The sequence below is a fragment of the Saccostrea cucullata genome, unplaced genomic scaffold (assembly GCF_032062105.1).
Source record: "Saccostrea cucullata isolate Sc308-1 unplaced genomic scaffold, CSIRO_AGI_Scuc_v1 ctg3448, whole genome shotgun sequence".
Classification (NCBI taxonomy): domain Eukaryota; kingdom Metazoa; phylum Mollusca; class Bivalvia; order Ostreida; family Ostreidae; genus Saccostrea; species Saccostrea cuccullata.
The window spans coordinates 71,491-87,500 of record NW_026938802.1 but is presented as its reverse complement, the minus strand read 5'-3'; the positions used below and the strand labels follow the sequence as shown (position 1 = coordinate 87,500).

Sequence of the window (16,010 nt, the reverse complement as noted above, 5' to 3'; positions counted from 1 at the left end):
CTACAGTACTCAGGTGAGCGATTTGGCCCATGGGCCTCTTGTTTATTCAATCGCACCCTCTGCTTTCCGAGTGGAGATGTACTTAAGGGCAACAGTGAACACTGTCAGAAGTCACAGAGCAAGAATTAGACGAAATGACTGACTCATATGCAGAATTCATAAGTAGAAAATAAGGCTCGGATGAAGGTACACAATGTTATGGAATATTTTCCCTAAATTACAATGTGAAGTTATTTTAATTAATATTTCGTTTCTTTTTACGAAAAGTAATTATAAATAAAATATTAGTTAATGGAAGATGTATTTACAACTAGATTTTACCAGATGTTAAAAAATGTTAAGTTTGTAGAATAAAAAAATCTCTGTACCAGAAAAAAATTAAATGAATAATACATGTATTTGTAACTGAAATTGACATTTTTTTGAAAATGCATCATTTTTATATGTATATATTTAATATGCATCGCTCATGAGGAGCAATCTTTTTTTAACGAGGACAGTTACGTAACGTTCGACATTCATTGCTCGCACGGAGCAGACGCTCTTACTACTGCGCCACGCGGGCTATATCTGTTATGTAAACTTTAATCATAATCAAAATATTTAAAGGATTTCTGACACAATATTTATGTATACTTTTAAGTGCTAAATATGTCTATTAATCCCAGTAGATGTGTGTAATCAATGCTTTACTGGCCACTCTCACCACACACACTGATAAGACAGCAGTAAAAGCTGCCCGCTGCTTTCAGCAGTCAGAGATAATGAGCTGCAGGCAGTGACGTCACAAGTTCTCTCCACATGTTCTCCCCTGTTATCATGCGTTACAATTATTCAGTGTTTACATGCCTTCCTTACACACAAAAATTGATATAAATATATAGAAAGTTATGGAGACATTGGAAGGGGATATTCCAAGTGTAGATTTTCCTCAGTCAATTGATGTAAGACCTTATCAATTTGAACCTTTGGCTGATACAAATGATAGCATGCAAAGCACTGATTCAGAAGAGGAGAACTCAGATATTGAAGAATTTCCCAATAGATTGGTAAACACTGATTGGTAAGTTTTTTAAATATTTATTTATTTGTTTTAAAAAATATTAACTCTCATAATTGAATTCACAATTCATTTATTTGTTTTCATCAAATTGATCATTTTTGAGATATTTTAATTGTTTATCAATTATTTTTAGATTGATCACTGTCCTTTATCTTTATCGGCTTTTCTCATTGCATTAAAACAAAATTACTTTGTTCAAAGTGATTAGTCTATAATTTAATTAATTCCGCAAAATTATTGAATGAAGATCCATTCACTGAAAAAAGTACATTATTTTTTGTGTAAAATAGGTGCGAGTGTGGATTTTGCATCTCTATGCCAACAGTAGATGAGTGCATTTGCTGTAAAGAAATAGGAGCAGTCCAAGCTGAAACAGAGACAGGGGACCACCAATGTATAACAGAGAGTCCTATATTTACTGCCAATTGCCTGAATAGACATGTTTTGTACGTTTCCATGTATGAATACCTGCAGAATGTTGGACCTTTAGATGATAACCAACCTCCTGATGAGTAAGTTTATTTCTTTTAACTTCGTGAAACACAAAAAAATAAGACAATGAAATATCAATTTATTTCCATTTTATTATTCTTTCTGTAATCAACAAGTATTTCTTATACATTGTGATTTTTTTAACTTCAGAATCTACAGGTATCTTGCATACAGAAGATTTGTGAGATGGATCTGGCATTTCCTTGGGAAAAAACACAGAAAAATTTTGCCTGCATGTGTAGTGACAAAGATACGAGAAGCATTTCCCTCAGAACACTATTGCGGGTTCAAATATGCAATGTGAAATTTCTATTCATTGTAAAAAATACTACATCTTGATAAATCACATGTATAATATCAGTATTAAAATGCAAGATAATTATATGTATGATGAATATACATTTTACGGAACAAATTATAATAATTTTTGTAAAATAAACAAATGGATTATTTTAACTGTCTTTACTATTTAATAATATACATTTATTGACTGAGTTCGAGGGCAACATGCGTTTTGTCGGACCCAAGAACCAAACTGTCTGCCTGAGGCCGTTAGGCCGAAGGCAGACAGTTTGGTTCGAGGGTTCGACAAAACGCATTTAGCCCGAGAACTCTGTCAATAAATGTTTTGTTATACCTTTCAACTTAATTCCGTGATGTAACATCAGATCTATCACTGTTTTACACCAGCGAATGAAAATGAGATTAAGCTCCGCCCACTCTGTGACGTAAGCGGTCCAACATCTCACTCAGCGGTCCAACATCGATTTTTTTATGCCCGCTCAGCAAAACATTAAAAATGTTAGACTTTTTTTGTATAGAATTGTATAGGAACAAATTTCTAAAGGTATAACAATAGTCCAACATGTCCAATACACTTGAAATATCACGTTCGAATAAACCTTGAAGCGTGTCTGCGTATCAAGGCAGCCTTTTCAAAATGCTCAAAGTTTTGAGTAAGTGGCAGTGGTACATCTTGATTAAGCACTGCAATATCATCAGCAGCCCATCTGTATGAAGGACATTCCACACTTCTCCGTTCGTGGACAGCCTGTTTAATCAAGGTCACATAATCTGAAAAAAAATAATTGTAATTGAAAAGAAACTTCACAAAATAATACACTATGTATTTACAAGTACTGTGTTTATTGACAAGTCAAATACTTTTTACTCACTAAATGTTGGAGGAATTTTCTTAGGTTTTACAACTGCCTCCAGTCCTTTCTTTGCCTTTGGATAAGAGACTTAATATTGCAGCTCACCAGCCTTTGTCATTGCCTGTTGTCTACTGCTGTTTTCATTGAAATGCAAGGCGGCAACACTCAATCTTAAATCAAAAATTTATAAACTTTTGATACATAAAAGCATCAAATGAAAAATAGATCCTGTAGGATTCAGTACGTATTTCACAAGTAATAAATGTTAGCATACCTTGCAAGCATAGCAGGATAATAAAAATGGGTGCTCTTTGGTGCATAGTGGTTCACAACTGAGTGAAACACCTCGAGGCTGTATGTTTGATGAGTTGGCGAAAGTTTGGCAATGTCCTTTAAAAGGAAGGGGCTGAGAATTATATCCTTCATTAACTTGTGTGGAACAGAACCTACAATCAGACAAGAAGTTACATTTTATCAATGTTCTATTAAATCAAAATATCTATCGGTATATAAAAAATGAGAAAATTATTTAAAATAGAACAAATTATTAGTGTTACCTTCTTTGATCCACTGTCTGCCATCTTCAATGGGGGCATGCTCACATCTAGGATATTGTTGGGAGTGATTCTCGTGTTGGTTGGATATGTGGTTCACAATTGATTTCCACTTAGCTTGCTTGAGTTCCCCATCATCATCACAAGATGAAGCTGTCCAATGACAGTGGTTGGCAATTGACTTAATCCATGGTCGGATTTGATGTCCGTTGACCTTTTTTGATGCTGCTTCAAGTTTTTTGGAAACACCTACATTATATAAAATGAAGGAAAATGAGTTATAAGATAAACTTTCGAACAATGTAAAGCAGTTTCCAATAAAAAAATTAAATTTCAGTAAATTACCTTTTGCAATGTGCCATACATCAAAATAATGGTTTTTGTCTGCATGGAAAATTCTCATATGCTTCTTAACCATGGAATGCCTGTCTGTCACAAGGGTTGTTATGTTGACATGATCTTTCAGAAATCCCATGGCTCTTTTTAATCCAGCAAGCTCCATATGGGAAGACCCCTTTACTTCATTACTCTGGAAAAAATGTAAAACATAAATGTTAAGTGTTGTGACAGTATACTTTTTATCAATTTAAAATATTTAAGTCAAAAGTCTGCAAGTTAACTAGATATGTATGTTAAATTTTACCTGCACAAGCTGAAAATCAATTATTTTGTTTCTCTCAAGGTCCATGATGGTATAGGTACCATATTTGGCAGAATATCCTGGGGAGTCAAACCGTGCATCTCCTCCTACAACAACATCCTGGCTAGGTCCGTGTCTAATTGCCTGAAGTAGTTCTGACTGCTCAAAATCCCAGGTTCTTGTCGCAGAAGGTACAACATAGTATGATTGAAGTCTGTTGTAGGTTCTAGGTGTGAACATCTGCAGGTTCATATTATTAAACAGTTGTAATACCTTTGTAGCATTGCAACCACTTGTCAGAATGGCAGTGGCAGTAAAAAGGTTTGACCATAGTAAAGTGTTGTGACAAGGCTGGCTGCTCCAGGTAAATTCATGGTTGTTTAAGCACTTTGATGAAGTGTAGATAAAGGTACCCCTAACAAATTTGATGATTGGGGTACATTCTGCACTGCAATACCTACAAACAGACAATAATTCTGCAAGTTCAGTTTCACTGACCAAAAACTGTTTCTCCTCCACCGGAGAGACATCTTGTCGCAACCTGACTGTGGTTGCCTGTACTTCCCCTTCACCATCCTCATCGTCATCAGCCTCAAGGTCAGATCCGTCTGTTGGAATATACAAATCATCTGATTCTTCCTCATCTTCACTGTCCGATTCATCACTATAATCATCAACCTCACTGTAGTTTGCAGATTCTTGAGAAAGAGATAGGGATGATATAGAGGGGATCATAGTTATTTTGGAGTCTGTCTGTGTTGCAAATGAACGTAGCTTGTTCTTTGTCGCTAAAATACGCTCGTCAGTTTGATGAGATCTTGTACGTTGCGGAGGGCGAAGTTCAGCCTGTACTTTCTTGTTTTTTGTTTCAACACTTTTGGAGGCAACAGCACTTGCAGTATCCTTTGGTTTTTCTGTGTCTTTACTCTTTTTCAGTGCTTCCTTAATAATCTATAATTAATATAAAAGTACTGTAGCTTAGCAGAGATATGCAAAATTTGGTCTTTAAAGAATTTTTTTTTATCCAATTTTATATCAGTTATAAAATTCAAGATTAAAAAAAAGTACATATATTTATATTTAAAAAATCAGCTTAAAAATTAAATATGTCATCTATTTTCTAAAAATGATTTTCATGCATCCAGTGTAAATAAAACTGGAGGAAATTCCCATGAAGTAAAGCAAACAAAATACTGGATAAAGAAAATGATATATCAGTTCAATTTTTAATAAAATTTCTATTGAAAAATGTCTAAATTGTAAATTACTAGATTTTCACTCAGTGACATTATAATATATAGGCCTATGAATATAAACAAAAAAGTAATTTAAGTACCTCTGCTTTCTGTCGCTTTGCATACGCTCCACGGACCTTTGCTGTTGTCTGTTCGCTACACAGCTCTTCTTCGGTCAAAAGTGGCATATCTGGGACTGCATTTATTCTCAAACGTTTCCTAAATGATTCCTGAAGTCCCATTTCACCGAGAAGCTTGGGGTCTTGTTGGAAACACTTGGGTGAAAAGTGAACAGAGCATAATCTGTGTCCTGAAGTGGGTGTAAAGTCCTTTCGCCGACAATATAATGAGCCCACTGCTTTCTGAGATTAACATCTTTAGGAAAAGTGAAAAAACTTATCCCTTTGCCCTTTTCTGCCTTATTATTGCATCCAAATGCAGCGCAATAGACCATTTTACATCATGTACATGTGCTTTCGCTAATAGTAAACAAAGAACTGTGGGGAACTCAAGAGTATCTATGACGTAGAGCCTCGTTATCAGATAAGAAATATGCATATTCTGACCTCCCAGCTTATCAGCATCACACCGCAGGATATACACAAGACTCGATAGAAACACATGTTTATTTATGTTATTATGATATCGATTGGCATTTTTGACAGGGAAACAAAAGATTAAGAAAATCTTGTCAGAAATCCTTTAACTATAAATGATTTGCTTCAAAAAGGTAATGTTCAAATTTTGATTTCTAACTACCTCTTCACCTTGGTAGAACTTTTATTTTGAACACTGACCAGCTTGTGGTAAAGATTCGAAGAGTGGCATTCTTGGAAGCTGTAGGAAATTTATAAGTAGAGGATGGGGCTTTAAAAAAATGTTCAGCCAGGGACGTACGTATTTTTATATGAACATTTGTGTACAGTTAAATACTAAGATTAGGTCCCTGGTAGAGCCCACCTGACCTTTCCTTCCTTTCTCATTAAGTTGATTAAAATTTGTGGTAAATTAATGGGTATCAACTATCGTATAAAATTCACTGTACCTGTGTTAACTTCAAGGAAAGAATTTATGTACACATAAATGCTTACTGATCTACTAAGTCTACGGCTAACAGAGTTTTTTGGAGTAAATTGAAATCACAAGGTGAAGATGAGCTCTTCATGGAGTTTTTTTTTCTTGGAAATTCTAGGCCTACATCCAGCCAAAGTGCTAGGCACATCCGAGTCATCGTTACTACTCGGTTCATTCCATTCTGGACGGTAACTTTCTCCCGAGTCAACGAAGAGGAATTGTCATCAGAGGACATGGTAGATATTGTTTAACTTATTTGGAAGCATCCAAGGTAGTGTAAACTCTTAATTATCCAAATCAAGATCCATGGGGGTAGGTTGTGTCATAATAGATGTTTATTTTTTTTAGGGGCGGGGGTCTGATAAAGAACAGCATGAACAAATTTTATCTGGTTAGAGATGTGGCCCATTTGCCTCTTTTAAAGTTTAGGGGGGATCAATTCAGAAGGATTTAAATTCCAACATTCTGCATTTCCATGATTTACCGTTGCAACAAGGAGGGGGAGGAATGAGTCAACAATTTCGCCTGCAAAATGAGGGGCAGAAGCATGGTAAACACATTAAAATTTCTTCGACAAAATTGCTGACCATTTGCAAAAAAAAAAAAATTCCTTAAACCAAACTTATACTTGAAACTCCGGGTTTAATGATTTTTAAACATGAGATTAAGTTGAGATTAAAATCCGAATTAAACTTGAAAGTCCATGTAAAATATTGATTTAATCATTTTTTGAACGCAACTTTTCATGCTGTGACTATCATCTGTTAAAATCAGTGCTTCTCTCAAAAGTCCATTGATTGATAGAGTACACCCGGCTCAAATCGGGTGCATGGAAATTTACAACCAACTTTGTAAGCAATCAAAGCTCGTTTTACAAGCTACATAGGAAATAAACATATTTTATCTATGGGAACGGGTAGATTTTAAAGGGCCCTTTAGTCAAAAAATATTGTTTCATAACATATTTATTTGGTCATTGAAAATTAAGACCTGAAAAAAAAAATCACAATTCAGATTTGTGGTTTAGCTGAAATTAATTAAAATCTCAAATGTTTGGTGAATGTAACTTGAGCTCGGCAGTTTTCGCTGTTATCGACTGTCTCGGAAACCCTGATCCACCACAAAGATTTCCACTTACTTAGTCCCCTCTTTTTTATTTTTGCATTTGACTTTAAGATTAAGATTTGTCGAATTTGCCAGATACGGCTCAAGCACAGAGACAATGTTCCCAATGGTTGTTACAACTTGCATCAGCTTACTAATGGTCCGTCACTTTGGAGACTACGATCCTCAGGTGAAGGAAAAGTTCTCAATTTTTATGTACCTAGATGTTAGTATCATGAAGCGTTTTTGATGATACCTCAATATCTCTATGGGTTCTGACGTTTGTACACTTCTGAAAAATATTGAAATGAAACTAAACAACTTTCAACACAATAATACTTATTCATGGAATAAATGAAAAGTTTGATTTTACTCACTGTACTGTTTTTTACGCTAGTGCCGACGCAACTTGACAATCCTCTCTCTCTGCTATCGCGGGAATTGGTTGATTTAGCGTCTCCTCGTCAGTTTCATGCGCATCCATTCCATCTCCACCAAGACTAAAAAAAATCTTTTAAAATTATTATCGTGTTATGCACATGTAAAATTACTGTACCTGTTAATTTTTAGCTCTTCTGAGCCAAAGGCTCAAAGAGCTAATGCTATGGCCATTTGTGCGGTGTGCGTTAACTTTTTAGAATATGGGCCATAACTAAAGAACCCTTTGGCCAATCAGTACCAAATTTGCTACAGGGTATCCTTGGCCCAAGGGCTACCCTTTATACTAAAATAAGGGTTAGGACACTAAAACAAGGGGAGATAATCAGGAAAACAAAACCAAAAGTACTAGTTGCTAAAAAATCTTCTTCTCCAGAACCGCCAGGCAGATTTTCACCAAACTTACATACAAGGATCAGGAGGATATGTTGAAGATTAAAAATTGTTCAAGGCATGACCCTGGGGCAAAGGGCGTGGTCTCAAGGTCACTTCAAAGTTGACCTAAATTTACAATTTATAAAAATGTTTATATTTTGCTTACTATAAGGAAAAGGATCATCAAATCTTGTAAGTTGATGCATCTTAGGACTTCACATCATGTTAACTCAAAAGTAGGTCACGGTGACCTACTTTTTTAATTTTGCGGGGATTTGTTTTCAAATTGATTTGAAGGCATATTTTGGACACTTTAAGGCCTATGATCATGAAACTTAGTCAGTTGATACATCTTGGGTCCTTGAACAACGTCAACTTAAAAGTAGGTCACCGTGACCTACTTTTTGAACTTTATGAATTTACCTTTTTAAAACATTTAATCCCATTATTTCAGGCACTGAAAGGGTTAGAATCATCAAATCTTGTAAGTTGCTGCATCTTGGGACCTTAAAACATATTTAAGAAAAAGTAGGTCACTGTGACCTACTTTTAGAATTTTGCAGGCATATGTTTTCAAATTGTTTAAAAGGCATATTTTGATTACCTTCAGACCTAAAATCATCAAACTAGGTCAGGAGATGCATCTTGGGACTCTGAAAAATGTCGACCAAAATGTAGGTCACGGTGACCTACTTTCGGCATTTTATGGCTATATTTAAGTATCTTAGGTATTTATTGGCTTAGAATCATTAAACTTTGTGAGTTGATGCATCTTGGGTTTTCGGAGAGTGACGACCAAAAATTAGGTCACGGTGACCTACTTTCGACATTTTATGGCTATATTTAAGTATCTCCGGTATTTATTGGCTTAGAATCATCAAACTTTGTGAGTTGATGCATCTTGGGTTTTCGGAGAGTGACGACCAAAAATTAGGTCACGGTGACCTACTTTTGAATATCTCAGGTATTTATTGGCTTAGAATCATCAAACTTAGTCAGCAGAGGCATCTTTGGACTCTGAAAAATGTTGACTAAAATGTAGGTCATGGTGACCTACTTTCGACATTTTTTGGCTATATTTAAGTTCTCTGGTACTTACTGGCTTAGAATCATCAAACTTTGTCAGTTGATGCATCTTGGGTTTTCGGAGAATGTCAACCTAAAAGTAGGTCACGGTTACCTACTTTCGACATTTTATGGCTATATTTAAGTATCTTAGGTATTTATTGGCTTAGAATAATCAAACTGTGTCAGTTGATGCATTTTGGGTTTTCCAAGAATGTAGACCAAAAAGTAGTCCTAATTGGCTAAGAATCATCAAACTTTGTCAGGTGATGCAACTTTGGTCTTAGGATACTTAGGGTTAGAGGCTTCAAATACAAGTGATAGGTTGTACAATTTATCAGAAGAGCGATTCAAGGCCCTTGGGCCTCTTGTTTTTTTTACATTACCTAAGGACATAAGTTAGAACAGAAAACACAACCCCCATGGTCTGTACTGTAGGTACAGAAATGAAATAAAATTAAATTCGTTGCATTCCAATCTTAACACGTGATCATGTACTATATATATCCTCGCTCATTCATGTCCGATTATCGAGTGTCGCTATAACATGCGGGTATACAGGTGTACGTGATACACGAGGTCCACGAAATGAATGGTGAACAGGGGCAAGATTTGGATTTGGATGATAAGATTCTTCATGAAGAACAAGACATTTCGACAGCAGATGCTGTTTCCTTATTTAATACGTCCCTTGCTAAAGCTTTAACATAAAGAAGGAAGAAATTATGGGAAAATTAAGCAAAACTCAGTCTACCAAGCCAATACCGGGACTTTCAAGCTCGAGTTCAAAAAATTATTAAAATCCACAATTGAAAAGATTCCAATGCTTGTCAACTAAAGACTTTTGAATTTAAGCAAGAGGGAACAAATATCCAATGTAACTTAAACACAGAAAGAATTGCAACATTAAAGAACATAGAATCTCATGTGCGTGAGGGAAAAAACAAGGAAATTGGACAAAACATTAAATCAGAAAATATCGCGTTAAACCAAAGAAATAAGATTTTAAAGATTGCAGACAGACATGGCTGGGACACAGTCCAAGTGTATCTTGATAATCCTCTTGCTGAATAGGACACAAGCTTGACTGTTGCATGCGTTTGATTCTACTTTAATTTTTCTTGATTATAGTTGTAATTTTTATGAAATTTTAATTAATATACAACCAATATCTACTATTCTTTAGTATTAATGATAAAGTTTACTACCTGAAACTGCAAGGATATGTCAAATCAAACGTATCCCAAAATTGGAAGTTTCAATTATTTCCTTATACAGTAAGTTTTTGAATCTCATATCCATGTGAAATGCTATGGCAACATATAAAATTAGTATGATTAACATACAGAAAATTTGAGAAAAATAAAATGCAAAATAATTGTGCAAATGCATTTTTATTTATACCTGTCAAAAGTTATTGCTATGCATAATAATTCAAGAAGATAAATATCTTGTTTACTTGCTGGTTTGAAGTGAAATTCAGACTTCTGGATTCTAGTGATGAAGAATAAATGAAATAAAAAAAAAATGTTTGAACTCATTTGTTGTTACAAATAAAGTCCAAGATTAAGTTATTTTGCTGTATACCCTGAAATGAACAAGTATATTTTAAAATAATAAGCTTTCACCCAAATACTATAATTGGAAATGCTAATTACCTAAAAAAAAAATCGGAACATATTTTCAGCAAAGTTACGCGGTATTTTAAGGTAGGATTCTTCTCTGGTTTCTGACTAGATGAAAAATTCAAAGTATATTTGCTTATATGTCTAATATATTGAGGTGTAAGGAATTTAAAAGACCATATTTTTCTTTCCTCATCACAATTGTACAACTTTAAATAGAAATGGTAAACTGCATTTGAAAACCAACAGGGACTATATTTTTGGCGGAATGGTGGCGTATGAAAATATCTTCTTTTCTGTCTCTCAGAATTATAATAGAACAATGAATTTAATTATAATTTTTACACAATCGAAGATTTGGAGAAATTTTCACATGTAAGTTAAATTAATAATGAAGGACTAAACTTTCAAAATATATCAAATAAATATAATTATTCAAACAAACTAGAATTTTATTAGCTTTTAAACGCTTCCTATCAAAGTGCAGATTTGAGCCAAAAATCCATAAAAAGTATTTTTTCTCTCTTAGCAAACGATCAAAACTTTTTGTTTTTGTTTCATTTTGTACATTTATAAGACTACTTTATTATACGTGAAAATAAGAAAATGTTAAATATAGGAAGCATATGAAAATAACTAATATATCCTAAAAAATTAAGAGAAATCAGAGAAAATTCGAATTAGCCAATATCCAGCTAAGTAAGATTATTTATGTAAATTTGGTAATATCATGCTATAGACCTGATATAGTAATATGTTTTTATGTGAAAAGAACAATCATTTAACTTTTGAAATAGAAGTAGGTATCACATGATTGGCAACAGTTATCTTTTATTCTTAATGTCAAGGAAAAAGATAATGACCTTGACCTGACCGTGCCTCTAATATAAAACGGTCAAATTTAATTTCACTGATACTATCACTTACGGATATTGTCTTCTTGATTCTGTGAAAATTTTTAATTATTATAAATATGAGAAGAATCCTACCTTAAAGGCCCGGGTACGATTCTCGTTCGCGGCGCCACGTCATACCTAAGATGTAAACAAAGGTAGTGACTGTTCCTTCGCCAAGCGCTCGGCACTAGAAGTGAAAGTCACGGGTCTTTCGGATATGACCTTAAAAACGTAGGTCCCGTGTCACGGTAGGCGCTGGCACGATAAAGAACCCTCACTGCTCAATGGCCCTGAGTGCCGAGTATAGGTCTAAATTTGAAGCCCTTCACCAGCATACAGTGACGTCTCCATATGAGTGAAAAATTCTCAAGAGGGACGTTAAACAAAATACAATCATAATTTATTGAGTGATTGCTATGAGAATTAATACAGAATAAATTATTTTTGATTTGCATTTTTTACTTTTAGCTTTCTCAGAACCCTCACTAATAATGCCAAAATTGAATCCTGGCTTTAAAGAATCAAGAATTTTACATGAACCCACCCTTTCCTCAATCAGATACAATTGTTTAAATTCTAATTGAGTCAAACCTGGGAAAAGAGATTTTCAAAACGACAAAATTTCAGTAGATACTGTAAACCAACTTCTATTCGAGGCGACTATATTTTGCGATTCACCGGTGATAAATTAGTTTGCCACGATTAATTTTCGCGACCAAGTCTTTTTATTTCTGTTGTTAATAGGCTTGTAAACTGGACCGGTTCGCGGCAACAAATATTCGCAATGAAGGAGTTATGGCGAACCTCGTGAAAATGTCTGGAACGAGAATAAAAGTTGGTAAACAGTAAATTAGATACTGATGAAACCTAAATAGATCACCTAAGTGATCCACTCCTTGCTTGTCGTATAAGGCGACTAAATGAGGAGGACCTTCGGATGAGACCGTATAAACAGAGGCCCCGTGTCACAGCCGGTGTGGCACGATAAAGATCCCTCCCTGCTCAAAGGCCGTAAGTTCAAAGCATGGGCCTAAATTTACAGCTCTTCACCGACAATGGTGAAGTCTCCATATCGGTGAAATATTCTGGAGAGGGACGTTAAACAGTATACAATCAATCAAATTCTGGACTCCTTTTGTCTGGTTGGGGACTCTGGGACAGTGGTTTGTGATTGATCTCCCCATGTCTAGAAAAGCACTGAGTGTGGCTTTCTGCGCTGAGGGCAAAGGTGCTTGTATTGACAGTTCTGGTATGCGCAACGTCCCGATTTGTGGAAAGTATAACAATATCCCTGGGGTATTCTCTTACCTTTATAGCCCCCCTCCCCTTTGTTTTGGAATTGGTATCGGCCCCGAAAATTATGTGTCTGATTGCCATAGTTAGATGTCGTTATGTGATGGCCATAACCCTATTACTCATAGTGCAGTTGCCCCCATGGAATTGACATTCATTCTATGTCCTTGCGGACTTGCCTATCATATGATAACCATGCCAAACCTGTGCGTCTGCTAGCTAGCGCGCGCACTATTTCACCATGTTTGATGACCGCTGGTACCAAGTTGGGGAATTTCTCAGAGTAAATGGCCATAAATTTTAAAAATGCTGTGGTCCACTGATCAATAGATGTTCTATAAGCAGCCGAACTGATAAGACGTAGCTCTGATCTCACCTGTTGTCTTTGATAAATTACCATGTGTGATTGTGTTATGTTTCCCTAGCCAAAATATATGGCTGTGTCTAATGAATATATGGATCAAAGTATTAATTCAAGCTTATTTAAATCATTTTCTGGACTTACACAATCATTTGATGGAGATGAAAATATCACCACTACTGATGTGAGTATACCACACTATCTAAACGTGACTTTTAACAAGTACAGTATAACTGTGTCATTCCAACAGGAGAAATATGAAACAATTTTGAACTATTTGAAAGAAGAATTAAAAACAATTAAAGAAGTAGGAAAAAATGGACAGATTTTCAAGTCTGATTGTGATTCTGTGACGGCCACTCTCTATGCTGGGACAAGCGTCTTACATATTCAAGGTTCGTCAGCAAATACCTGGCTTGACAAATTCATTCAAGACATCAAGAGTAAGGACACTAACGATGCTAGTAATGTTCTTGAACAATCAACACCACAAATGGCATCAACACCAGTCAAAAGTGCTTCTCTTATGTCGACCAGTCTCTCTAGTGATGTACAAAATTGTACACAGTGCGCAAGTACAATTCAATCTTTACAACTGGCAATTAGTAATTTAGCAAAAGAATTACAAGACCTGAAAGAAAAACTAAAGTGTCGAAAAGAAACGGATCATGACAAACAAATAATGCTTGACAAAAATACCCAGACGTCAATCAAGGTTGTGAAAAACAAGGAAACAGACGTACACGGTTTGAATTTGGTGCCAAATAATTCTGTTTCTAGGCATACTCAATGTGAACATCCTTTACCGGAAAAGAACGCAAAGTCTACAGCTGATTCTGGCACGAACACGGAACCACGGAACCATCCGATACAAACACCTCCAAGATCTACGGGTACGAATGAACAACAGGAAAACTCTGGGATTGCCAAACTTATAATTGGCAGTTCAATTCTACAACGGATAAGAACCAGAGGACTACAAAAGGGTGTTCATGTACGGACAGAGGGGCTAAGCTTTCCAACATCAAAGCTAAGCTTCTCAAAATAAATGTAGCAGAGTACTCGCACATTATTATCCAAGCCGGGGGAAATGATGCCTCATCTCATCGGGACATGGACGTCATTGAACATGACGCAGCCGAAATCATCTCCAGCATCAAACACCGTTCTCCGGGTACCAAAGTGTATTTCTCCGAAGTGTTACCAAGACGGGATGTGGATGTATCCCATGTGAATACCACACTTAAATATGTTTGTTATGAGTATGGAGCTCTCTTTATTTCCGACAAAGGTGAATTCAAGGAGGCAAAGGGCATTCAGTATTGGAAAGATGGGATTCATCTCTCAGACAAGGGGACGTCGATGCTACTCAGACGGATTAATAGGGAAGTTTCAATTCTACGGGGAAATTCCGGTCGAAACATAGCGGACTCCAATGCAAGTTTTTACCAGTCTGTGACTTGCTACTTCTGCAGTGAACACGGACACACATCGCGCCACTGTAGACACGGACGAAAGCTTGATTGCTGGAATTGCGGGGAATTAGGACACAAGACGAAATCCTGTCCTTACATGTTCTAGGTATCAGGCAAAGAATGCGTAGCCGTAAACAACCGTACTAAATCTATATCAAATTCTAGTTCTTTTTCTATCCTTAGCATTATTTGTATTGAATGTAATAACTTTCAATGTTTATGTGACGATACTGATAACTGTTATAAATCTACAAATTCTAAATTGACAAGAGAACCACAAGTTAAATGTAAGAATCAATCGATCACAAATTCTAAAAGTAGCCCTAGTTCAGCTAAACAAACTACTGTCATTTCTCCTATGCCAGGCTCATTCAATTCTGTTTCACAAGTTAAGAAAACGGTTCCTCTGACCCATAACAATGATATTCAAACAACACAAAAAAATCAAGGATTTGGATTGGTAAAAAAAGGTTTACGATTCGGAAATTTAAATATTCGTCATATTATCCCCAAAAAAGATGAAATTAAACTATTACTTCAAAACAGACAAACTTTAGATATTTTAGGTTTATGTGAAACATTTTTGACTGAGCAGATAGGCAACTCTGAATTGAATATTGAGGGCTTTGTCTTTGAAAGAAAAGATCGTTTACTAAGGGCAGGTGGTGGAATCTTAATATACATTTCAAATGAAATTTCATATAAACGTAGAGCTGATTTAGAAATCAGTAACATTGAGACAATCTGGCTAGAGATAAATCTGAAAAATTCAAAACCTATATTTTATTGCTCTGCTTATCGTCCACCATCTGCCCCCTCCTGCTGGGCGGAGGACCTAGCAAGGGAGGTGAACTGTGCCTCCTGCTGTGACGATACTGAAATAATTTTATCAGGTGATTTCAATATTGATCTAATGAAAGACCCCCCACAATACTGGGCATCTGCTTTAGAGGAGTTTGGACTTTCACAGATAGTTACTGTTCCTACTAGAATAACAAGTACTTCAAATACCTTAATTGATCATTTTTATACAACGAAACCAGAAAACATATGTGAAACAAATGTACCCCCTATTGCTATATCTGACCACTACCCTGTATGTTTGACACGGAAAACTAATTGTATACAGCGTAGAGGAAAACATACTGAAATCCAATATCGAG

The 16,010-nt window shown here is 35.6% G+C and overlaps 2 protein-coding genes across 2 annotated transcripts; one reads left to right on the top strand and one right to left on the bottom strand.

The window, feature by feature from the left end:
* The first annotated feature begins 702 nt into the window (after positions 1-702).
* LOC134251315 (P2X purinoceptor 7-like) lies at positions 703-2,027 on the top strand. The gene is made up of 3 exons (XM_062733715.1): positions 703-1,063; positions 1,354-1,575; positions 1,706-2,027. Exons 1-3 carry the CDS (start codon positions 891-893, stop codon positions 1,857-1,859), a joined length of 549 nt encoding a protein of 182 aa, XP_062589699.1. The 5' UTR covers positions 703-890; the 3' UTR covers positions 1,860-2,027.
* Positions 2,028-2,411: 384 nt separating this feature from the next.
* LOC134251313 (uncharacterized) lies at positions 2,412-5,497 on the bottom strand. Its single transcript, XM_062733713.1, has 7 exons — positions 5,243-5,497; positions 3,910-4,857; positions 3,612-3,795; positions 3,270-3,515; positions 2,987-3,158; positions 2,731-2,882; positions 2,412-2,629 (listed from the first exon to the last, which is right to left on the bottom strand). The coding sequence occupies exons 1-6, from the start codon at positions 5,381-5,383 to the stop codon at positions 2,801-2,803; spliced, it is 1,773 nt and encodes a 590-aa protein (XP_062589697.1). The 5' UTR covers positions 5,384-5,497; the 3' UTR covers positions 2,412-2,629; positions 2,731-2,800.
* Positions 5,498-16,010: the final 10,513 nt, after the last annotated feature.